Raw genomic sequence first — 25,140 nt, forward strand, 5'->3', positions numbered from 1 at the left:
ATACTGAGCCACATATATCAGAACAGTGGAAAGTAAATCTAGTCAGATCTCCTGATCAAAAAGGACAATATTCAAACAATGATGATAAATATGTATTTGTAGTAAACAACATGTGTAACCTAACTCAGCCACAAGTTGATGTACTCATTAATGGCACTAAAATCACTGCATTGATTGATTCAGGATCTGCTGTCAATTTAGTGGGTGAACAAACATTTCACATGTTAAAACCACAACCACAGTTATTACAGATTAAAATAAATATATATGCATATGGATCAACTAAACCCCTTAATGTCATTGGTAAATTTACAGCCACATGTGCATTTAAACACAACAAAACAGCAACTATGTTTTATGTTGTAAAGGGTAAAAATTCTTCTCTTCTGAGTTTTGAAACTTCATCCAGTTTGGGACTTATAAAGCTTATGAATGCAATTTCACCTAGAAAGGACACAGGATCTGTAGCAGATCGGTTAGTACAGCAGTATTCCCATTTGTTTAATGGCATTGGTAAATTGAAAGATTTTCAAGTACAGCTGCATATTAATCCACATATAAAACCTGTAATACAACCACATAGAAGAATTCCATTTCATCTAAGGCACAAGGTTGATGCTGAACTCAGGAACCTTGAAACACAAGGAATCATCGAAAGAGTGCAGGGGCCAACTCCATGGGTCTCCCCAATAGTATCAATGCCAAAACCCAAAGACCCAAATAGTGTAAGAATTTGCATAGACATGAGGCAAGCCAACACTACCATTATCAGGGAGCGCCACGTTACCCCAACATTAGATGATATAATTCATGATCTCAACCAGGCAAAAGTTTTCTCCAAACTTGATTTAAAATCAGGCTATCATCAACTGGAATTGGATCCAACAAGTAGATATATAACTACATTCTCAACACACACAGGATTGTGGAGATACAAGCGCCTAAGTTTTGGTGTCTCTTCTGCTGCTGAAGTATTTCAAAATGCAATACAGCAAACATTATCTGGAATTCCAGGAGTTAAAAACTTCAGCGATGATATCATTGTGTTTGGAGCTACTCAAGAGGACCATGATAAAAATCTCACAGCAGTTTTTGAGCGACTTCATGAGAAAGGACTTACCTTAAATTGTAGTAAGTGTGAATTTAACAAAACTAAACTAGAATTTTATGGATTTGTTTTTTCAGCTGAAGGCATATCAGCAGACCCAAAGAAAGTGGAAGCAATTCAGAATGCAAATCCTCCAATAGACGCCAGTGAAGTCAGAAGTTTCCTAGGGATGGTAAACTACTGTTCTCGATTTATCCCTAATTTCTCTACTATTGCCACACCTTTAAGAGAGTTAACAAAGAAAAGTGTGCCATGGCGTTGGACTGAAACTGAACAACAAGCTTTTCAACAACTGAAACAGAGTTTGACCAGTGACAAGACAATGTCCTATTTTAACCCTCAACGGCAAACTATTCTTTTAGTAGATGCTAGCCCTGTTGGTTTAGGTGCTATTCTGGCGCAGAGAGACAAAGGCAAGCATTATATAATTGCTTATGGTAGCCGTTCTTTAAATGATGTGGAAAAACGTTATTCTCAAACAGAACGTGAAGCTCTGGCAATAGTTTGGAGTTGTGAATACTTTCATTTATATTTATATGGTTGTCCATTCACACTGATCACAGATCACAAGCCTTTACAGTTGATCTGGAATAATCCAAAATCCAAACCGCCCGCTAGAATAGAAAGATGGGGTTTAAGACTACAACCATATAATTTTACTGTGGTTTACAAATCTGGAAAAGAGAACCCAGCAGACTATATGTCTCGACATCCTATATCAACAGATTCATTCACAAGTTCACCAAGTTCCATGGATGCAGAGGAATATATCAATTTTGTTACTAATCATGCTATACCTAAAGCATTGAATTTAGAAGAAATACAACAAGCAACATTAGCTGATCCTATACTGCAAAAACTCGCTGTATTAGTTCGGAATGGAAAATGGTACACAGCTGATTCTGACAAAATACATGGAAAAGAGTTGAAGTCATTTGCAAGATTTAGCAAAGAACTCTCAGTGAATAATGACAACAGTATTATCTTGCGAGGTAATCGACTAGTCATTCCGACATGTTTACAACAGCAAGTATTATCCTTAGCACATGAAGGTCACCAAGGAATAGTTAAAATGAAAAGTTTATTGCGAGAAAAAGTGTGGTTTCCATCAATAGATCAACAAGCAGAAAAGTTGGTGAGAAATTGTATTGTGTGTCAAGCCACAACTCCAGGAGCTCACAAAGAACCTTTAAAAATGTCTGCATTGCCTGAAGCACCATGGTGTAATGTGAGTATAGATTTTTATGGTCCATTACCTACTAGAGATTATTTGATGGTGATTATAGACGAATATTCAAGATACCCGGTAGTAGAAGTTATCAGCTCAACATCTTCAGTCACTGTTATTCCGGTTTTAGACAAAGTTTTCTCTTTATTGGGAATTCCTAAAATTGTTAAAACAGATAACGGTCCCCCATTTAACAGTACTCAGTTTAATAAATTTGCTTCATATCTTGGATTTAAACATAGGCGCATTACTCCTTTGTGGCCACAAGCTAATGCAGAAGCTGAAAGATTCATGCGTTCTATGGGGAAATTTCTAAGGGCAACTACAGCGCAAGGTAGACCATGGAAACAAAATTTATACTCTTTTCTGAGAGACTATCGATCAACTCCCCATTGTACTACTGGCAGATCACCTGCAGAGCTGTTATTCAATCGCAAACTTCAGATCAAAATTCCGGATATAAATGATTCGCTAACAGAGACACTCAACAAGGACTTAATACAAAAAGACAGTCATGCCAAAGCCAAGATGAAAGCTTATGCGGATAAATATTATCATACCAAATCTGCTCCTTTTGCTGTTGGAGACAGAGTCCTGTGTAGGCAAGATAGACGACACAAGTTGGATACTTTATATGATGTCATCCCATATACAGTTACAAGAATTCAAGGATCAATGATCACTGCAGTAAGAAATGGACATACAATTACTCGGAACTCTTCTTTCTTCAAGAAACTACACAAAGAACAGGACACTGAAGTATCTGATGCAGAAGATGATGATTCTGATATACCCAAATTATTTCAAGAACATGATGATAATATGAATAACTCAGAGAGCAGTGAGGGGGAAGAAAACTTAGCATATGATCAGTCCTTAGATACTAATCGAAAATACCCTCTCAGAGAAAATAGAAGACCTCCTGAATACCTTAAAAACTATGAAAAATAATGTGTTTTCATGTAATGTATTATGTCATCATGCAACTCTTTTATGTGAAATATAGTTGGTCTTATTTCTAGATATTAAGCATAGTATATATATAGTTATATTTATGTTTAGTTTATTTGTTATGTTTCTAATCTAAAGTAAGGGAGAGATATGGTGTTTGTTGTGATATTATAATATATAATGCTCTCTTCCTAGTTTGTGCTCTGACTTGTAAATGTATATAATTGTTGCAAAGAAGCAGGGGCGGGGACAGTGTTGTTGAAGTGAGGAACCAGGAAATAAAGTGTGTAGTTAGTTGCTGTATAAATGGACTCTGTGTCAGATATATTTCTAAGCCACCTGGATTTACAAACACTACAGGGTTAATAAATGCTGCTGTGGTAAATGACAATTGTTTTTGATGAAGTTATGTAATATAAAAAATAAAAATGTTGCTGAAGTGTTTTTTTGCTAATACTTAATTTGAAATAAATGGAGCAGCACCACCTACTAGTCAAGCTGAATAACACATGTCTCAATAATAAGAATTAAGGTAGTAGACATGCAATTTTTTGACTGCCAGGGCACACTATGCAGTCAAAATGGCGGTAATAAATTTAATTATCTGTGTTTAATAAAAAATACAAGAGAGGGGCTTTTAGAAAACAAACAGCGATCCACCTAAAAAATACCACATAAGTAATTTACCTATAGGAAAAATATGTATTTGCTATAAAACATAATTTCTGCTTACCAGATCAATTCCTTTCCTTCCTGGCAGGGAGAGTCCACGACTTCATTCCTTACTGTTGGGAAATACAACACCTGGCCACCAGGAGGAAGCAAAGACAACCCAGCCAATATTATCTGAATTCCTTAGTAGCCTGAAGATAGAACTTCAAGGCACAAACCACATTTAGATTGTGAAGCAAACGTTCCTTTGCTGAAGGAGGATTAGGACAAGTAAGGAACAACAATTTCTTGATTTATGTTACGATTCAACACCACCTTAGGGAGGAACCCTAGTTTAGTGCGTAAAACCACCTTATCAGCATGAATAAACAGATAAGGGGGATCACATTGCAAAGCAGAGATCTCAGAAAATCTGCGCGCAGAGGCAATAGCCAGCAAAAAAAAAGAACCTACCAAGATAACAATTTAATGTCAACAGTATGCATAAGCTCAAACGAAGCCTGCTGCAAAATACTAAGAACAAGATTGAGGCTCCAAGGCATAGCCCCAGATCTAAACACAGGTCTGATCCTAGTCAAAGCCTTAACAAAGAACTGCACATCTGGAAGATCAGCCAATCTTTTGTGCAGGAATACCGACAAGGCCAATATTTGTCCCTTCAGGGAACTAGCAGATAAACCCTTCTCCAGTCCATCCTGGAGAAAAGATAAAATTCTGGCAACTGTAACCTTATGCCAGGAAAAACCATGCTCTTCACACCAGTACAAGTAAGTCCTCCACACCTTATGGTAGATACGACGAGTAACTGGCTTACAAGCTTGAACCAGAGTGTCGATAACACTCTCAGAAAACCATCTCTTGGCTAAGACTAAGCATTCAATCTCCACGCAGTCCGCCTTAGAGAATCTAGATTTTGATGAATGAAGGGACCCTTTATCAGCAGATCTCTGCAACATGGTAACCTCCATTGAGGAGATGAGGACATCCCCTCCAGATCAGCAAACCAAGTCCTTCGTGGCAACGACGGAGCAATCAGAATCACTGATGCTTGCTCCTGCTTGATGTGAGGAAAAATATATGAGTCTGAACCTTCATGGTACTGATAGGATATCAATTCCACCTAAGGATCCCTCAATCTCGACCCATACCTCTGTAGTTTGGTACTCTGGTGTCCCCCAAACGTCTGAGAAAAGAGACAGTCTGCCCCCTACTCGATCCAATCCCGGATCGGGGGCCATTCCTTTATGCCGATTTGTTCTTGGCGGGCTTCTTAGTCTGTTTTGACTTGTTCCAGGAGTGAGTCGGCTCCCAAATACTCTTGGACTTGGATGAGGACTGCTGTCATTGTGACTTGTCAGCATGAAAGGAACAAAAATTAGACAGTTGCCATCCCTTAGGCTTATTCTTTTTATCCTGCAGTAGGAAGGCACCTTTCCCTCCAATAACTGTAGAGATAATGGAGTCTAGCCCTGGACCGAATAAAATCTTCCCCTTGAATGGAAGCAAGGAGTGAATTGGAACATGAAGGTTAGCATCCTTCAAGTCTATTGTCATCATGAACTGTCCCTCTTGAACTAGAGGCAGAATAGATCTGATTGTTTCCATTTTGAACGATGGAACAGCCAGAAACTTGTTTAATCACTTTAGGTCCAGAATCGGGTGGAACATGCCCTCCTTCGTTGGAACCACAAAGAGATTTGAATAGTACCCGCAACCCCTTTCTGTTTGGGGTACTGGTACGATAACACCTAGAGAAGAGAGATCCCTCACAAATTCTAGTAAGGCCTCTCTTTTTCCGATCTTGTAGACAGGTTTGACAGGAGGAATCTGCCCCTGGGCAGATGGGACCTGAACTCTATCCTGTAACCCTGGACAAAAACCTCCAGAACCTAAGGGGGTCCTGAACATCCTGCAACCAAGCTTTGGAGAAGAGAGACAATCTGCCCCCTACTTGGTCCCGAGACCCATCGGGAGCCGCCCCTTCATGCCGATTTAGTCAAGGCAGGCTTCTTGTTCTGCTTGGACTTGTTCCAAGTCTGAGCAGGCTTCCAAGTTCCCTGATCCGCGGGCTGCTGGCTCTGGGCCTTGCCTCCCATAACTGTGGATATGATCGAATCCAATCCTGGACCTAACAGAATCTTTCCTTGAAAAGGCAGGGACAACAGCCTCGACCTAGAGGTCATGTCCGCAGACCAAGACTTTAGCCACAGAGCCCTGCAAGCTAAAACAGAGAATCCTGAAACCTTTACGTTCAGGTGAATAATTTGCATATTGGCATCACAAATGAAAGAATTGGCGACCTTCAACGTCGTAATCTTATCCTGTATCTCGCTGATGGGAGTCTCCCTCTCAACCATATCACACAGGGATTCACACCAATATGTCGCAGCTCCGGCAACTGTGGCTACAGCTGCTGCCGGTTGAAAAACAAACCCTGTGTGCTGAAACATTTTTCTTAACATGTTTTCCAACTTTTTATCCATGGGCTCTTTAAATGACAAACTATCCTCGAGAGGAATAGTCATCCGCTTTGAGAGCGTAGAGATAGCACCATCCACCTTAGGGATAGTCCCTCACAGCTCAAGCTGAGAGTCCGGAATGGGGAACAGTTTCTTAAAGGAAGAAGTAGGGTAAAAGGAAGAACCTAATCACTCCCATTCATTCCTAATAATATTAACCATCTTAACAGGAACCCGGGAAGGTCTGAGGCACCACCCTGTCCTTGTATACCTTATCCAGCTTAGGGATCGAAGGTTGCTCCGGAAGCTTCGGTTCCAGGACCTCCAGAGTAGCAAGCACTTGCTTCAGCAAAAGCGCAAATTCTCCATCCTAAGCCTGAAGTCAGGCTCCTCCGCTGCTGGAGGATGAGATGACACAGACTCCTCTGAAGAGTCGGAGTGGGCCTCGTCATCGTAGAATGCCTCTGATACTTCCATAGGTGTAGACAACCCTTGGACCAGGCCACCATGATACGCCCTACGTTTGCGCTAAGCAGAACGTGGTAAGGCATGGATCACTTTCGATACTGCTGTTTGCAGTTGATCCGCAAAATCTGACGGCAAACAAATCTCTCCCGTAGGAGTAATGGTTGGACCCTGGGGCGCTGCATATGCACTCTGAGATGAAAGCAGGAAACGCACTTCATGGGATGGAGAACCCTCAGAGGTGGATGGCTCAGTAGTACTAGACATCCCTTTAGTTTTAGATGTCGCAACTTTATCAAGGCATGTGGAACATAGTTGAGCAGGCTGATCTACAAGAACCTCCTCACAATAAACACAGGAATGAGACTTAGTTAAAGAGGGAGTACCCTCTAATGCATCAGAGTCCTCCATAGCTTGCACTTTTAGTATGGACTAGATTAGCTGAATAAACAGGCACCTTTATATCCTCCAATGGCCAGGGCACTCACCATCTCCTATGACCCAGACTACAGAAACTGCTTTGTCTCCTATGCCACTGATCAACAGAGGAAGTGGAGACCAACACACCCGGTCACCTGGGATGCCTCGCAGGACCGCCCCTGCATTAAGGAGAAAATACGCCAAAACCGGCCGTGCAAATACTCCCGGAAGTCAACCTGAAGTTCCACCATTGCCACATCTCGCACATGACGCAGTAATAACACAATTGACAATATTATGTACAAACCCCCCGTTCAATAATCCCCTTACTAGGAATATTAACCCCTGATTCCATAAGATAAAAGGTGCCACATTGTGACCCTGTCTTTTGTGTTATCATTATGTATAAAAAAAAATAAAACAATCTTACCAGGATTAATGACATGAAACAGGAACCTGGCCCTTCAAGTGTGACAGGTAGAAGCATTGCTCCTGACATGGACTTGAGTGCAGAAAGCAGGCAGCGAAACTCGTCAATGCTGATTGCTTGAGGAGCTGTTAATATGAGTTGGGAAGGTTTCGCAGAAAGACTCCCCCTGCATCTCCAGACTCTAACTTTCACCCAGGCTCTCACTGAGAGGCTGAAAGGATTACTTAAAACTCCAGTTAAATTCCGAAGAGTACTACCCTCATAAGAGACAACTCTGAATCTTCGGCACTTCTCTGCCATCCTCCTGTGACAAAAGGCAAAGAATGACTGGGGGATGAGGGGAGTGGGGGAGGTATTTAAACCTTTGGCTGGGGTGTCTTTGCCTCCTCCTGGTGGCCAGGTTCTTTATTCCCAAAAGTAATGAATGAAGCCATGGACTCTCCTCCCCTTTTGATGGAAAACAGTCTTACCCTCCAGGATCCATGCTGTGGAACAGGCACAGCCTCTCAAGTGTGACAGTCTTGCAGCAGCGCTTCTGACATAAAATTGAGTAACAGGAAGCAGTGAAACTTGTCAGCACTGATTGCTCAGGAGCTGTTAGCGACAGTCTGGATGGGTTCGCAGAAAAACTTTCCCTGCATCTCCAGACTCCAACTTTCATCAATACTCTCACTGAGAGGTTGACATGATTACTTAAAACCCCAGTCCTTTCTTGAAGGGAACATACCCATTACAGGACTATCCAAATCTTCTGACACTTCTGTGCCATCTCCTATAGTGACAAAAGGCAAATAATGACTGGGGGATAGGGGAAGTGGGAGGGATATTTAAGCCTTTGGCTGGGGTGTCTTTGCCTGCTCCTGATGGCCAAGTGTTGTATTTCCCAACAGTAAGGAATGAAGTCGTGGACTATCCCTGCCTTATGGAAGGAAATATGTATTTGCAATAAGAGGTTTCCTTTAAATACTACATTCCATAAAAAGAACATTACTATTTTTTAAATGTTTGTATTTGTAATACCTTTTATTTATCTAATAAATGATTGTCTCATATTATTTGCAGTAGATAATTATGAGTTATAAATAAGCTCCCAAATTGGACAAGCAATCACACTGTAAAATGTTGAAAGTTTAGAAATCTTCAGTTGTCAGGCTGATTGGGAAGATAGTCATTGATGTTGCTACATTAGATGCATCTCACTAGGTTCTCAAACTCAACACAAAGACCTCTGTATTGCACATGAGCCTTGATCTGGGTTTACCCCACACAATCCACAGAGAGTCGCTAAGCGAAAGCTTGGTTATTTTGGTGTTTGTTCCTGAATTGCTGGGGTACTTGTTTACCTTCCTGCTATTCACCTTTCCTAGTTCTGCTTCTGATTACAAGGTACCCTAAACTCGGACTGTTCTCGAGTTTTCTACCTTACCCTTTATGTAATGGTGCAGAATATGCTTTCTCTGGTCTTAATTATGGAAACTTAATATCTGGTTTGATTTCCTGATGCTGGTAACCGATTCTGCTCCACATTGATCCATAATAAGGTTAACTGGCTATCTGTCCCTAACTTAGCTGTACAATCTTTGTTGGCTTTGGCTTACAGCTAGTGGTGGAATTAAGGGAGTGCTATCTTGTCACTTTTGGGTTCCAGAAGTATCAACTACAATCCCTCCATTTTAAATTACAAGTAAAACAGGCAAACTATAACAAACACATTACAAAATTAACGCACATATATAAATTGTAAGTTTAATTTCTCTTTAGAAATATTCTTCCAAAGGGTAAACATGCTATATTCCCTCCAGGTTATCTCTTTTTTTAGTTTGTATGCTCATAAATAGAGACCATTCAATATGTGTGCATGCTAATATGTAATGTCTTACGTTATTGTCTATATCAATCTTTGTTTCAAGACTGCAATATTATATAAAGAACATAAATCCTATTAATAAAAGCATGTTTATAAAATAATAAACATAGTGGCACATATCTTATATGGGTTAATTACAATCCTTTAGAAATGTTTATATAACAATTTTTCTACAAAATCCACCATTAAAGTCTATGGAGATTTTTGTAGATAAATAATTTCATAAGGTTTTCTAAAGGATTGTGATCAACCCTGTAATGGCAGATTATATTCTATTTGAAAATTTTATCATGTTTTATTTACATAATCCTCATAAGGGTTAATGGAAAACATGCAGAAAAAAAGAACTTATTCAGAGAGTCAGACTTATTTTTTGGAATGCAATTGTAAAATCATTTTAATACCATTTTAATGAAAAGCTAGACTAAAATATCCCACGGCAGCAAATAAGATAAGATAGTTCTGTGTTACAATTTGTTTTCATGTTATTTGGGAGTGGGTGTAATTTTATTTATTTAATGCATTTACAAGAAAGTTACATAAGTGAGAACCCCCAGGGGGATATCACAAGCACTGGCAATCGGAGCTTGATTTTTTTCAGATGCATCACTTGTCTAAAGGTCTTTGCTATTTAACCTTCTCCACACGCATGACAAGAACAGGTCAATCCGATGTTGCAATCGGTGATCCCCCTCACTGCAGGCCGTAGTCGCTTGTGGAAGGAAGTGACAGGCAGTAAAGGGAGTTGGATGGAGGTTGTTCAGAACCCTCAATCTTAACTCCCTTACTAGCCACAAACCTCCAAGACCCCTCATTTTAAAGAGACTTTCCTGCTCTTTTAAATGGTGATGGTATTGTAAAACCACAAGCACCCGCATGGCCCCAATTTCACATTTGGCTACTGATGATAATTTAGTAAGGGGATCACAGTTACAGCAGTGGTCATCTAGCTGTTTTCAATATTATTTACTAAACTCATGACAAAAATTTACATTTTCTTTACATTACTTGTTGTAGCTGTCTCACATGCCAGGATACATAAAACATTATAATGTTATATTCTGAATCTGCTGGGCCTGCTGAAGAAAACAATATATCATTTGTGTGGGTCACACACTGAAATATGTCTGACTTACAATAGTGCTAAAATGCAAGCAGCAATAAAAAGCTTAAATCTGATTAGCACAGTGGTGAGAAAAGCCTATAACTGTATGATTGGCTTGTGCCTGCTCTCTGTACCTGTTAATCATATGCATGCTTATTGGGTTCGTTGTTCATACCTACTTGGTTTTTTTACTTGCTGATCATACCCGCCTATTGTACCTGCTGAAATGTCCTCTATTGTATAAATGTCCACCATACCAGTCTGCCTGCAATATCAGCCAGCCCTATAAGTCTGATTGTAGTCATAGCAGTGTACCTGTATTATCGGCTATACCCATACAGGCCTGCTTACATTATATGTTGGCTATCCCATCTTGCCTATAGTAGCAGTGTGCCTTACCAGTCTCTCTGTAGTAACTTTGTGCCATACCAGTCTGTATGTAGCATGTTTTGTCAATACCAGACTGCCTATAGGAGCAGTGTGCCATACCAGTCTGTTAATGTCAGATATACTGGCCTGCCTGTAGATCCAGTATTCCACACAAGCCTGTTAATACCAATGGCTGGTTATAACAGCCTGTTGCATGTGTTTGTCATACCAGGCTGTCTATAGTAACAGCTGACTAAAGTGATGGACGACCATAAAACAAAATATCTGATAAAGTGCACTTAAGAAAACACAGTTTAAATAATTGAACAACTGGCCATAAAAGTGGAACATTATTGCAATGCAATTAATAGGTTAGTACATACAATTTCTGGTTCTCTCAGGATGGTGTTTTCCACAAAGAAAAGCTAGAAATAGCAAAATAGAGGGAGTCTGTATTATCTATAGAGTTATTTCTTTATCCCCTTCTGATGGAACATTTGTTGGAGCAACTATAAGCTCTAAGATATGTATTTTATACAAATCAACCAGATGGATACTACTACTTCTTAAAACTATTTATTTTTACATATTCTCAAATGTAAAAACAAGTAAGATCAATACAGGCATTGAAAGTCAATTGGGGTGTATGAGTCAAGGTAACATTTCATTTCTCAAATATGTCCAGTCCTTGAAACCCAAAAATTTTCTTTCATGATTCGGATAGAGAATACAATTTTAAACAACATTCCAGTTTTCTTCTATTATTTAATTTGCTTCCTTATCTTTTTATCCTTTGCTGAAAGGTGTATCTAGGCAAGCTCAGGAGCAGCAGAGAACCTAGGTTCTAGCTGTTGATTGGTGGCTGCATATATATATATATATTGATTGTGATTGGCTCACCCATGAGTTCAGTTAGAAACCATTAGTGCATTGCTGCTCCTTCAACAAATGATACCAAGAGAATGAAACAAATTAGATAATAGAAATAAATTAGAAAGTTGTTTAAAATTGTATTCTCTATGTGAATCATGAAATAAAAAAATTGGGTTTAATGTCCCTTTAAGTACAAAATGTGCAGAGCAACAGCTACAATGTATCTGTGGACACTGATGTGTTACTTGCGACTCGGCTCAAAGCGCCATCCCTCCTGAAGACGTGCCTGCAGACGGATTTTCTCCACGGTTGGTGGCTTTTTTAGGGGTGAAAGTACCCATGTCCATCTTGTCTTTAAGTAACTCCTATTTTAATCGGATTGGCTAATTTAGTCCATTAGACACCTCCTCTTTTTTTCACGCCATAGGAGAAGTTTAGATAAGAGTAAAATGACAAACATTATACAAAATACTATCTCTGTTTCACTAAAACTTAATTTTCATTAAAGGGACAGTCTAGTCAAAATCAATTCACTTTTATCATCTAATTTGCTTTGTTCTCTTGGTATATTCTTTGTTGAAAGATAAACCTAGGTAGGCTCATGTGTTAATTTCTAAGCCCTTGAAGCCCACCTCTTATCTCAGTGCATCTCGACAGTTTTTCACTGCTAGACAGTGTTAGTTCATGTGTGCCATATAGATTACATTGTGCTCACTCCTGTGGAGTTATTTATTAGTCAGAACTGATTGGCTAAAATGCAAGTCTTTCAAAACAACTGAAATAAGGAGGCAGAGGCTTAGATACAAGGTACTTTGAGAGGGGAAAAGTAAATTAATATAAACATGTTGGTTATGCAAAACTGGGAAATGGGTAATAAAGAGATTACCTATCTTTTTAAACAATAACAATTCTAGAGTAGACTGTCCCTAGAATTGGGTTCAGTGTCCCTTTAAGTAAACTTTTAGGGGGGAATGTTAGTAACATCAAGAGAGGTTATGATAAACATTCCGTATCAAATCACTTTAAATTGAAACATAACTGTCACCCAAGACATATTACAAAATATAATGGTAATCCGAAAGAAAGAGCAACATTTGAGAGGAGGTAACCTTTCCAATGAACTTGGAAATAGTTAAATGAAATAGATATATCTTATGGGAACTCTTATTCCAGGAGGCCTCAAAGATTTTGAAATACATCATTTTTTAGAACAGCCTTCATAATCTATCAGTTATCTTTTGGATTTCAATATAACCCCTACCGAAATGAGAGACAGAGTAGTGGTTAATTAATATTCATTTTTTAATTTCGAGTCCTGAGTTTGATTCCCATGACATCATTTTTATCAATCCTTTCAATCTTTTCCAACCCTTGGCTACCAGGACTTTCAGAGAAGAACTTAACAAAAATGCTGGCATCACTCCATTTAAACAGAAATAGAGCCTTGCTTTTTTTTTATTTACCTTTTAAAACTATATATAATATAAGTAGACAACCTAAGGTACTTAAAATCATGACACAAATGATTGTAAGTGATTCTCTGGGATCTGGGATTTTTTCAATTATTTATTTTATTTTTTCTGCTTTTTTCTTTCTTTCTTTCTGCAGTGTAGTGATTCTCCTCAAACCTCCCACCTCCCTGATCCTCCTATAAAGCTCTCTAACCCTCCCCTCCCTCTAATTGCAGCCATATTTAGTACTGGCAGCTGTCTTTCAGTACCGATTAATACTTATATTTTTATCTTTTTTTATTTTTGTATTTTGTAAAAAATAAATCTCTAGTGTAGTGGTCTCACCAGACCAATACCTCTCTGAGGTCAGTTAGTGATGCGTGTGTCTTTTGTCCAATCAATACGAAGAAGTGAAATGCGCGCACTCATTCAAAAATACCTTGTCTTTTCTTCAAACTATTACCGCTTCATTCTTTGACAACAATTGCAATACTTCTAAAGAAACACTTGTGGTTAATAACAATTGTATATATATCACTGACTTTGTATCCATCCACTTCCATCGGATATTTGCACTGTTCATACTGGATGTTTATATGATCATTAACAGTTTAACAGATATTGGAATAGACGACGATTTGCTCTAAAGTTGCTCTGTAATCAAGGCATAGCCGATTAAACAAATATTCTTACATCAAGGGACAGCCTTAACTTAAGGTTTATGAAAACATCGTACTTATAAATAGGAGAGAAATATACACTTGCTCATTGTGACTCCAACCGATGAACTCACTTTACAAATTGTGCACATAAGAGACTTTTTAACACAGAATAATTAACTGCTCCTTACTCTAGTTTAGGTATATCCAGTCTTTTCAGTTGTCATTCAGGATTAGATTACAAATCGATAATACACCTATAAATTGCGGTTGTTTAGTCATTGCTAAAAATTAGTTTTTTTTTTTATATATATTAGCGTATATAGATATATATTTATATATCTGAATTCATGATTTTAAATATAAAATATTTTGAATATATTAAGACACTGGTGTCGAAATTTTACTTAGCCAAGTTTTGTATATATTTTACCAAACTCGTAATCATTTTTTATTATTGATACACTTTTATGTTATATTTCCACATCAATATTTGCCTGTTATCTTGAAGGGGTCAAGATAAATATCTTATATAGATCTCTCATTTATAATACAAAATAAATAATTTGTTCTCAAGAAGCATTATTTTATACACAGAAGGCCAAGAGGCGCCACCCACATCCTTACCTACAACTGATCCTAACCAGAGCCTGAACAAAGGACTGAATGTCAGGCAGCTTCACAAGCTTCTTATGCAACAGTACAAATAAAGCCGAGATCTGTCCCCTTAGGGAACTGGCAGCAAGACCCTTATCCAAACCGTCCTGGAGAAAAGCCAAAATCCTGGATACCCTGACCTTATGCCAGGGATATCCTCATTCCTCACACCAGGACAAGTAGGTCCTCCACACCTTGTGGTAGATGCATCGAGTGAACGACTTTCTGGCCTGAACGAGAGTGTCAATCACTTTTTCCGAAAATCCTTTCTTGGCTAAAACTAGCCGTTCAATCTCCATGCAGTAAGCCTCAGAGAATCGAGATTTTGATGTAGAAAAGGACCTTGAACCAGCAGATCCCTGCGACAAGGTAACCTCCACGGTGGAGATGATGACATCCCCACCAGATCCGCAAACCACATCCTCCTCAGGCACGACAGAGCAATCAGAATAGCCGAAGCTTGCTCCTGCTTGATGCGGACCACTATACAAGGTAAAAGAGGCAACGGTGGAAAGGTTCTGCCTGGGGAACCCTGGATCGTGACCCGTATCTGGGTAGCTTGCAATTGAGTCTGGATGCCATGAGGTCTATCTTCAGCATCCCCCATCTGCTGTAGATCTCTGCGAACATCTTGGGATGGAGAGACCATTTCCCTGGATGAAACGTCTGTCTGCTCAGAAAATCTGCTTCCCAGTTGTCCACACCCGGAATGTGGATTGCTGAGAGCGAACAATTGTGAGTATCTGCTCATTCCAGAATACTTCCCTCATGGCTAGGGAGCTTCTTGTCCCCCCCCCCTGGTGGTTTATGTAAGCCACGAGGTAATGTTGTCCGATTGGAATCTGATGAATCAGGACAACCCCAGAAGGGGCCAAGCCCTCAGAGCGTTGAATATCGCTCGAAGTTCCAAAATATTTTAGGTAGACTCGACTCCTCTCGAGACCATCTGCCCTGTGCCTTTCTGGCACCCCAAACAGCTCCCCATCCTGATAGACTTGCATCCGTGGTCACAATCTCCCAGGATGGTCTCAAAAAGGATGTCCCAGTCGGGTCCACCAAGATAGGGACTCCATCACCGGTCTGTTAGGATAGATTTGAATGATCGTCGCTCCATTGTCTAAACATGAACAGCTGCAGAGGTCTGAGATGGAACCTGGCGAATGGAATGACATCTATGCTGGATACCATGAGCCCGATCACCTCCATACACCTGCCCACAGATGTCCTTGAGGATGTCTGAAGAGCTAGACAGTTGGACGCAAGCTTGCAACGTCTCTGATCTGTCAAGAATATCTTCATGGCTGAAGAATCTATTATCGTACCCAGGAATTCCATCCTGTTGCTTGGGACCAATGAACTCTTTCCTTCGTTTATCTTCCCCCTGTGGGACCAAAGGAGAAGAGTTCTCCAATGATCCTCCGCAAGACTGTAGGACGGAGCCTGGACCAGGATATTGTCCAGATAAGGTGGCACTGCAAACCCTCTAGCTCTCGCTAGTGCGAGAAGAGCTCCAAGAACCTTTGTAAAGACTCTTGGGGCACTCGCCAGACCAAACGGAAGGGCCACAAACTGGAAGTGCTGGTCTAGGAAAGTGAATCTTAGAAACCTGAAGTGATCCTTGTGGATTGGAACATGAAGGTTAGCGCGTCCTTCAGGTCTATAGTAGTCAAGAATTGCCCCTCTAAAACCAGGGGCAAAAATTGACCTGATCGTCTCCATCTTGAACAATGGAACTGACAAAAACTTGTTTAGGGCCTTTAGGTCCATAAATTGGACGAAATGTGTCATCCTTCTTTGAGACCACGAAAAGGTTTGAATAATACCCCAGACCTCTGTCTGCCGGAGGGACTGGGACGATTACCTCGAGAGATAAGAGATCCCTCACACACCCCAGGAAGGCGTCTCTCTTTTCTGGTCTTGAAGATATGTTTGACAGGAGGACTCTGCCTCTGGGCGGATAGGACTTGAAACCTATCCTGTAACCCTGGGCTACGACCTCCAGAACCCAAGGGTGTATAACGTCTCTTCTCCAGGCCTCAAGCAAAAAGAGATAGTCTGCCCCCTACCTGATCTGAGGACGGATCGGGCCGCCCCTTCATGCCGACTTTGACTTGGCTGGCTTCTTGTTCTGCTTGGACTTTTTCCAAGAGTTAGCTGGCTTCCAAGATCCCTTGGATTGCTCAGACTTTGCAGATGCTGGCGCTGAGACAAAAAGTAGACCCATTAGGTTTAGCCTTCTTATCCTGAGGCAAGAAGGCACCCTTGCCAACCGTGACTGTAGAAATGAAAGAATCCAGGCCCGGGCCAAACAAAACTTTTCCTTTGAATGGGAGAGAAAGCAAGCGAGACTTGGAAGTCATGTCAGTAGACCATGACTTTAGCCACAGAGCCCTGAGGGCTAAAACCAAAAAACCTGATGTCTTAGCATTCAGGCGAATAATCTGCATGTTATTGTCTGCCTTGATTCGTTCTAGAATCTTATCGAGGGTAGTCTTCACCTCAACCATTGCTGATAGAGCATTACACCAGTAGGTACCTGCACCAGCCACCGCAGCGACCGCCGCCACCACCGGTTGGAAAATGAACCCCCGTGAGTTGGAACATCTTCTGCAACATGCACTCCATCTTTCTATAAATGGGTTCCTTGAAAGAGGAGCTATCCTCTAGCAGAATAGTCATTCTCTTAGCGAGCATGGAGCTAGCACCATCCACCTTAGGGACAGTTCCCTACAGTTCATGCTGCGCGTCCGGAATGGGGAAAAGCTTTTTAAAAGAAGAAGAGGGGGGGAAAGGACAAACAAAGTTTCTCCCATCCATTCTTAATAATGTTAGCCATCTTGACTGGAACCGGGAAGGCCTGAGGCAATACCCTGTCCTCATAAACCCTATCCAGTTTAGGGATCAAAGGTTCCTCCAGTAGCTTAGTTTTGGGAGCCTTCAACATAGCAAGCACCTCATTTAGCAGAAAGCACAAATGCTCCATCTTAAATTTAAAATCTGGTTCCTCCACAGACAGAGGCCTAGAAGTAGCCGATTCCGACCCAGAAGTGACATCCTCCAATAATTTGGAGTTGTCCTCCCCAGCGGATAATCTATTGGATCCTCCATAGCTTGCTCCTTTATTATGGACTTGATCTAAAAAATAAATGGCACCTTTATATCCCATTGGCTGGGGCACGCACCACCTCCTATAACCCAGACTACAAGAAACAGCTTTCGTCTCCTCCGAACGCAGGTCGAGAAAGCGGAAGTTACAGAGGCCACACCCAGTCACATGGAGTGCCATGCAGGACCGCTCCTCTCTCTCTTTCTCTCTCTCGAGAGAGACACACCAAAAAAGCCTGCCTCAATCTCTCGCTAATGAACTGACTGTTCCACACTGACAGAGCCTCATCTCTCACAAATCCAGCAGAAACACAATAAACAATATTATGCATAATAAAATCTCCCCTGTTCAATTACCCCCTTCCAAGGGTATTACCCTTGATTCTATAAAGATTAAGGAGCCACACTGTGACCCTGTCTTCTTGCGTTATCAAATATATATAAATGAAACAATCTTACTAGAATCAACGCCCTGGAACACGAACACGGCCCTTCAAGTGTGACAGGGTAGTAGCATCGCTCCTGACATGGACTTGAGAGAAGAAAAGCAGGCAGCGAAACTCGTCAATGCTGATTGCTAATGGAGCTGTTAAACTGAGTCAAGATGGGTTCACAGAAAGACTCTCCCTGCATCTCTGGACTCTACAATTTACCCATGCTCTCACTGAGAGGCTGACAGGACTACTTAAAACTCCAGTCCCACTTCGAAGAGTACTACCCTCCATAAGAGAATACTCTGAATCTTCCGACACTTCTCTGCCAACCTCTTGTGACGAAAGGCAAAAAATAACTGGGGGATGAGGGGAGTGGGGGTAGTATTTAAGCCTTTGGCTGTGGTGTCTTTGCCTCCTCCTGGTGGCCAGGTTCTTAATTCCCACAAGTAATGAATGAAGCAGTGGACTCTCCTCCCATTAAGATGGAAAGCCACCATACATTGGGAGGCATCTCACAAGGAGGAGTGGAGTTTTGAGCCAAGGTACAAGTAACACATCAAACAGTGTCCGCAGGGGCGTGTCTAGGTGGCGTCCATGACAGGACGTGTCAAGAGCTCTAGAAGATGATCTGTGCAATCCGCCGATTATCCACAGACAATTGCAGCATCTAAGGAAAGCAATATTATCTCTGTCTGCAGTATAATCTGCTGATCTGAACTATATCAAACTTGCTGACTTGATGACTCTGGAGCGCTGATCTGGAGCGCTGAGGCCTCTGGCGGCAGCCTCCTCTGGGCTCTCAGCAACCCCCCCGGTTATCCTGGTAAAGCATTCCCTACTGGATTGCAATTCTTCTCTAAATTAAAACGTGTACTTTTTTTACAGAACTTCGCTATTCATACCCCTATCAGAACACCTTGAAAACCATCTGGCATATCAGCTCGGCTTGCAGCCTATTAAAAATGACGGGGGGCCAAACTATTAGAGGAATGGGACTCTCTGAAAGAAGTCTGCAAACCTTTTACCTACAGGTCTCAGCCATCGATCCAGCCTCTGATTGTACATTGCTCACCTGATATGTGGGCCACTGAAGCAGCAACTTCCTCCGACTCGCAAAGCTAACATTCCTGCAGATCCAAGAGAAGATAGACATTCTGCACAGATCATAGCTGCTGCGGAGATTGATACAGTAAACCTGCCCACACCAACTTAGAACTCGGATGCTTGGAACTCAGCTGTGACTTACCCTGTGCTGAGGGGCCGAACGGATTGCTGGGCTGACGCACCATTAGCCCTCTCATATCTGAGCCCGATCGAAGGTACACATCTCAGCTTAATTGTGGGTGACAGGTGGCAGGGACATAACATCTATGCAGTCCCAATTTTACCTCCCCCAAAAGCCTCTGCTGATTCTTCTCACGGGCCAACAGCTGGTAACGGTCGGCAGGGACACGATACCTTGGCAATCTCGATACTACCTCCCCCAAAGGTCTTTGTTGATCCCTCTGTAGAGACCCAAGAAATCTGCAGCAAGCTTTCCAGACTTGTGTTACTTGCACAGAAACCAGCCTTATCTTTGATGGGGAAATATGTCCGTAGCGGCTATGCAGCCGAAGTGAATTGTGATACGGAGACTTTATTTTCAATCTACATCCCACAACATAAGACCCCATTCTACAGGTGTGGAGTGGAATAAATTTGACTTGTAAGCCAGCCTGAAAGTTCATTTTATGTTGCACCCTCTTAGTTGATTTTTGTAAATAGCCGGTGCAGTCTCTGACTAGACCAGTCAGTAAGTGACATATCAGGGATTTCTAAAGTTGATTACTGTGTCTATGCACATATCGCAATGTTTGTTAAAAGTTAATATAGACTGTTTCCCCCGTATTACTTATATTTAGCCTGCACCATTTAAGGTTTTGTACTAAGTTGGAAAGTATATTGTTTTAAAACCTCCCAGGGTAAAACAAACTAAGTTGCTGGTTTCTATGGTTGAGGTTGTACTGGTCATAAGGTATAATACTTGTTAAACCATATATTACTCAATGCATTATTACACTCTACATAGGACATAGATGCTAGTGCTAAACTTATCTGTATATCTATGCAACTGATGCTTGAGGGGGGGGGGGTCTTTTGTAGTCATGCACCATAATGGTATGGGATGTTTCTGTTATCCCTTTGTGAACATTAGAACCTTTTTGAAGATATAGGATTTTTATTTATTTTTCGTTATTTTTGAATATTTATTAGTATGTATGGGCTGATTTATAGTCATTTCACTGTTATTTCAATCGAATGTGCATATCTAATATCTCTGTTCACATTTATTTAAAGTCCATATACAAACACAGCCCAGAACATTATATACTTTTAAGCTAGGGTTTCTGACATAACTATTAATCTGCCCTTTTAGGTGTTTAGGAATAGTGTTGTGGGTATTAGTTCAGGCCATATATACAATTTATCTTGCCTAGGTTCTGTGATATACTACACTGAGGAGAGCTATTACTTAGCCATTTAAATATGACGTGACCCTTTATGTATGGCAAATTACATATGACTTATCCCGAGATTAAGTACCGCGGGTCGAGTTAACCCCTCTTTATGTTGTCATTGTGGTTGGGGGGGTTCCGCCGCCTTCGGCCAGGGTGGCGTGGGCCGGCCCGGCATACATAATATGAAATGTGAAATATGAGTCTTTGGCTTAGCATTGAAATTAAGCCTGCTTTGCTTACCATATATATGCACCACATATGTTCTAATACCAAGTTAGAGTAATAGATAATTCAAGCTTCACCTATAATGCTATTTAGCGATACCAGACCTTATCTTCATTTACTAATTCCCTTAGAAATTTGGGAGGTTAGCGAGCTCTGCCACACAAACTTTAGAATCCCCCAGTTTTATTACCATGTTATGATGGTTTTCTTATTTTTTTTATTTTTTTTTTCTATTGGAAAGGTTTTCATTTTATATGTCTGTTCACTGCTGAATAAGGGGTTCACTATATTAATTTTATTTACACCCAGTTCATATTTTACAATTTACTATATGTTTGATGTGTTATTTTCATTCAGTTCTATTCATGTAAAATAGAGGTTCATCAGTGGGGATCCAAAAGTGGTCCCCTACTGTTCAGAACTGTCTTCTGCCGCTTTATACCCTACGGCGAGCTCCAAAAGTGGCCTCAGATTTCACTTAGAAGACATACAAATATACCAGCCAGCATGTTGTCTATTGACTTTGTTAAACAATGCCATTTAGCTATGTCATGTATATTTTGATTGCACGTCTTTTGCGTGTATAATTGAAATTGAAAGGCATATGTATGCTGTCAACTAAACCTCAATAAAAAAAAAACAAAAAAAAAAAAACAGTGTCCGCAACACATTGTAGCTGATACTCAGCAAACTTTGACCTTAAGGACTGGGCGTTTTTGAGAAATTAAATGGTATCTTGACTCATACACCACAAATGACTTTTAATACCTGTATTGATCGTAATTATTTTTACATTATGGACTTACCTATGGATTATATTGCAGTACAGTTCCACTTTTATTGCCAGTTTTGCCAGTTGTTCAAGTAGTCAAACTGTGTTTTCTAACGTGCATTTGCTTTATACTTATTTGTGTTTTTGTGATTGCACATTAATTTTGAGTTGGTATTATTTTTATATCACTTAAGTACTTGACCAGTCAGCCTAAATAATTTGTTGGCCATACCTGCCCATCCAGTCTTGATAAAAATCAAACTTTTTTGGTCTCTTCAATTCTCTGTTTTTGAGATACATCCAATTATCATTGATGAGCCTCATCCAGGTCATGTTACTGTCTCATCTGTCTTTACTCTTATCCAATCGAAGGTCTGCTTGTACAGTACTTTCCCTAGCAGTCTTGTCCTTATTGTTCCTCTCAATCATATATAGATATAGATATATCTGTGATATTTTAAATATAGTGGTTGTGTTATTAAAGCATATAACATTATTCCTGGCCTGCTGGTTCATCATTGGTTACCCTGTCTAATTCCTGAATACCAGCCTTGACATACACATATTTATCATCTAAAGCATTTCACAAGTATATATTATAATTGTAGATTATCTTGTGAGTAAATAAATTCAATTAAATCATACCTCCTCATTTGTATACCAATAAAGGGATGCGTCCTTAAGGACAAACCAATATTTTTTCCACTTCTGTGAGAAATAGCTTTTGGCATCTTTCTTTTTCCATAGCCAACCTTCACAATCACCACGACCCAAGTCTTTGCAGGAAATGCGTCTTTTGCTTTTGCCAGGAACAGGACCTTGAAAATGTAATGGGTACATTATTAATTTTTATATCAATTTAACATGAATGTATAAAGGATTGCTGCTGTTGTTAAAATAATAAAACTATAAACAATAAATCTCTCTATATAGACAATATCAATATACTGAAAAGAATGACAACTACATACAAACATATAAAGTTCCAAACAATTCAGCACCAGGGTATAGTAGTGCACGCTGCAGGACTCTGCACTAAAGACCCTTTAAAGGGACAGTCTAGGCCAAAATAAACTTTCATGATTCAGATAGAGCATGTCATTTTAAACAATTTTCCAATTTACCTTTATCACCAATTTTGCTTTGTTCTCTTCGTATTCGTAGTTGAAAGCTTAACCTAGGAGGTTCATATGCTAATTTCTTAGACCTTGAAGGCCACCTCTTTTCAGAATGCATTTTAACAGTTTTTCACCACTAGAGGGTGTTAGTTCATGTATTTCATATAGATAACGCTGTGCTCGTGCACATGAAGTTATCTGGGAGCAGACACTGATTGGCTAAACTCCAAGTCTGTCAAAAGAACTGAAATAAAGGGGCAGTTTGCAGAGGCTTAGATACAAGATAATCACAGAGGTTAAAAGTATATTAATATAACTGTGTTGGTTATGCAAAACTGGGGAATGGGTAATTTAAGGAAATAGACAATTTTCTGAAGGAGTCAACAGAATAATATCATGGGTGGAGTTATTAGTTATTTATAGATGGCTGCATCTGATTATTTTATACATGATTAAGGACACGATGGTCCGAAACGTGTCTTTGTTCACTTTTTTCAAATAAAATATTCATTAACTGATGTTCTACTGCTTTTTCCAATTGTAACTACATACAAACATCCAGGAGTGACATTTGGGGGAGGAACTTCCCCTTCAGTAAACACTACTTGAAATGTCAAATTAAAGTCTCAAATGGAGAGTGCCAAGGTTTTTTTTTGGCCATATGTATATTGTATGGAGTTCAAGGTTCTTATACTCCTTTGTTCTGATCAGTGTAAAATAATAAACATACTTAGCTATAAGGGACATTTGTTTTCTGTTATGCAATAAGAGGGACACTAAATTGAAAGTCCCTATTGAGTGTGCTTTAAACAAAGTATTTTTGTATGCACCAGAAAATTACAAAAGGTTTTTAATACTTTTTTGAATAAAGATTTTAAACACATCCTTTATTTTTAAAGAAGCTTTCCAAAAAAAAACTCCTTTTCAAGATTGTTAAATATATATATATATATATATATATATATATATATATATATAAACATCTAAATCTAAAGTAAAAGCAATTGTGTAAGAGATAAAATTACTGTAAACAAACAGCGCTATATAGTATTAGTTGCTAGAAGTTTCAGAGGTTATTACAAAATAAATTCAAAACAATCAAAATAACAACATTAACTGTTGTTCACTCAGTTTATTGTAATTCATTTCTATTCGAGTGCAAAACTAGAAATGTTAATTATAAAATATTACACTGGCACAGTTGTCATTAATTATATGATGTTCAGTCGTAGCTACTTTGCACACAATGGACCAGATTGGCATTTTTTTTTTGACATGGAGAAATACAGGTAATCAATACTATATACTGTACATTATATATCATCAACCTTCAAGCAGTAAAAGCTTTATTCAGATCACACAGTTGCTTTGGCTTTTACAAATTACAATAACCGTTTTACAATGAAGTGCAGCTTAGTTATTGTACAGATCTATAAAGACATTCAAACACAACCCCCTCCAGTTTTCTGACTCCTACACATCTATTATTACATACTTTCTGTGTAAAAGGGATAATTCTAACTATTAATAAACACACTGAGAATTTCCTTCCTTTTTCTGTAATATATAGTGTTCACTTTGGAGATGAGTAGGGTCACAAAGAACACAACTGAACATTCTGAGTATGGACTTTATTTATTATGAGGTGAAAGCCCCCATTAGTTGCAGGCTCACTCATTCCTAAACCCTCTCAACCAATTTTGGATGGTGGATTAAAATCACCCCGGACTTGAATTGACTGGGGTGGTTGAAAAACCCTGCTGTCATGTAATTGGTTGCATTAGAACATGGGGTGGCATTGCACAAGCGAACACTCCCCACAATTTGCGTTGAAATGCTGACAGGTTCATAACATGCGATCCTTGTCCGTCTGCACATTTATAAATCTAACCCTAGGTTTCTACATGCTTTTGAGCATCTTTACAAAATGACTCCTGCTGTGTAAAGTTGGATAGGTGTCATTAGTTAAGAGTATCATTCCAATGTTGTCACAGCTTCAATGCTGGATTAATGTTTGGCATTTTATTAGGTTATTCTCAGATGCAAAATATGGGATCTGTGTCAGTCTAAAGTATTTTATTCTATGATTTTCCTATATTTGGCAGTATCCATATGGTCCTGAATCTTGAAAAATTTAGTTCAGGTCATACAACATATTGCAATTGGTTTATCATTTTTAATTCTTGATGTCATCAACCATAATGACTTTTTACAACATTTTTGCTGTCTCCCCCACTTGTCTTATGGCAATATCTCAATGTAGGGTTTAAACCA

At 39.7% G+C, this 25,140-nt stretch overlaps 1 protein-coding gene across 1 annotated transcript in view; it reads right to left on the reverse strand.

Moving 5' to 3' along the window:
* CNKSR2 (connector enhancer of kinase suppressor of Ras 2) overlaps positions 1-25,140 on the reverse strand; it is a 1,108,533-nt gene that overhangs the window by 346,145 nt on the left and 737,248 nt on the right. Inside the window, exon 17 of the mRNA XM_053705261.1 lies at positions 22,394-22,566. Within this exon, the coding sequence (XP_053561236.1) occupies positions 22,394-22,566 (173 nt within the window). The remainder of the gene's footprint in view (positions 1-22,393; positions 22,567-25,140) is intronic.

Source organism: Bombina bombina, chromosome 3 (genome assembly GCF_027579735.1).
Source record: "Bombina bombina isolate aBomBom1 chromosome 3, aBomBom1.pri, whole genome shotgun sequence".
Classification (NCBI taxonomy): Eukaryota; Metazoa; Chordata; class Amphibia; order Anura; family Bombinatoridae; genus Bombina; species Bombina bombina.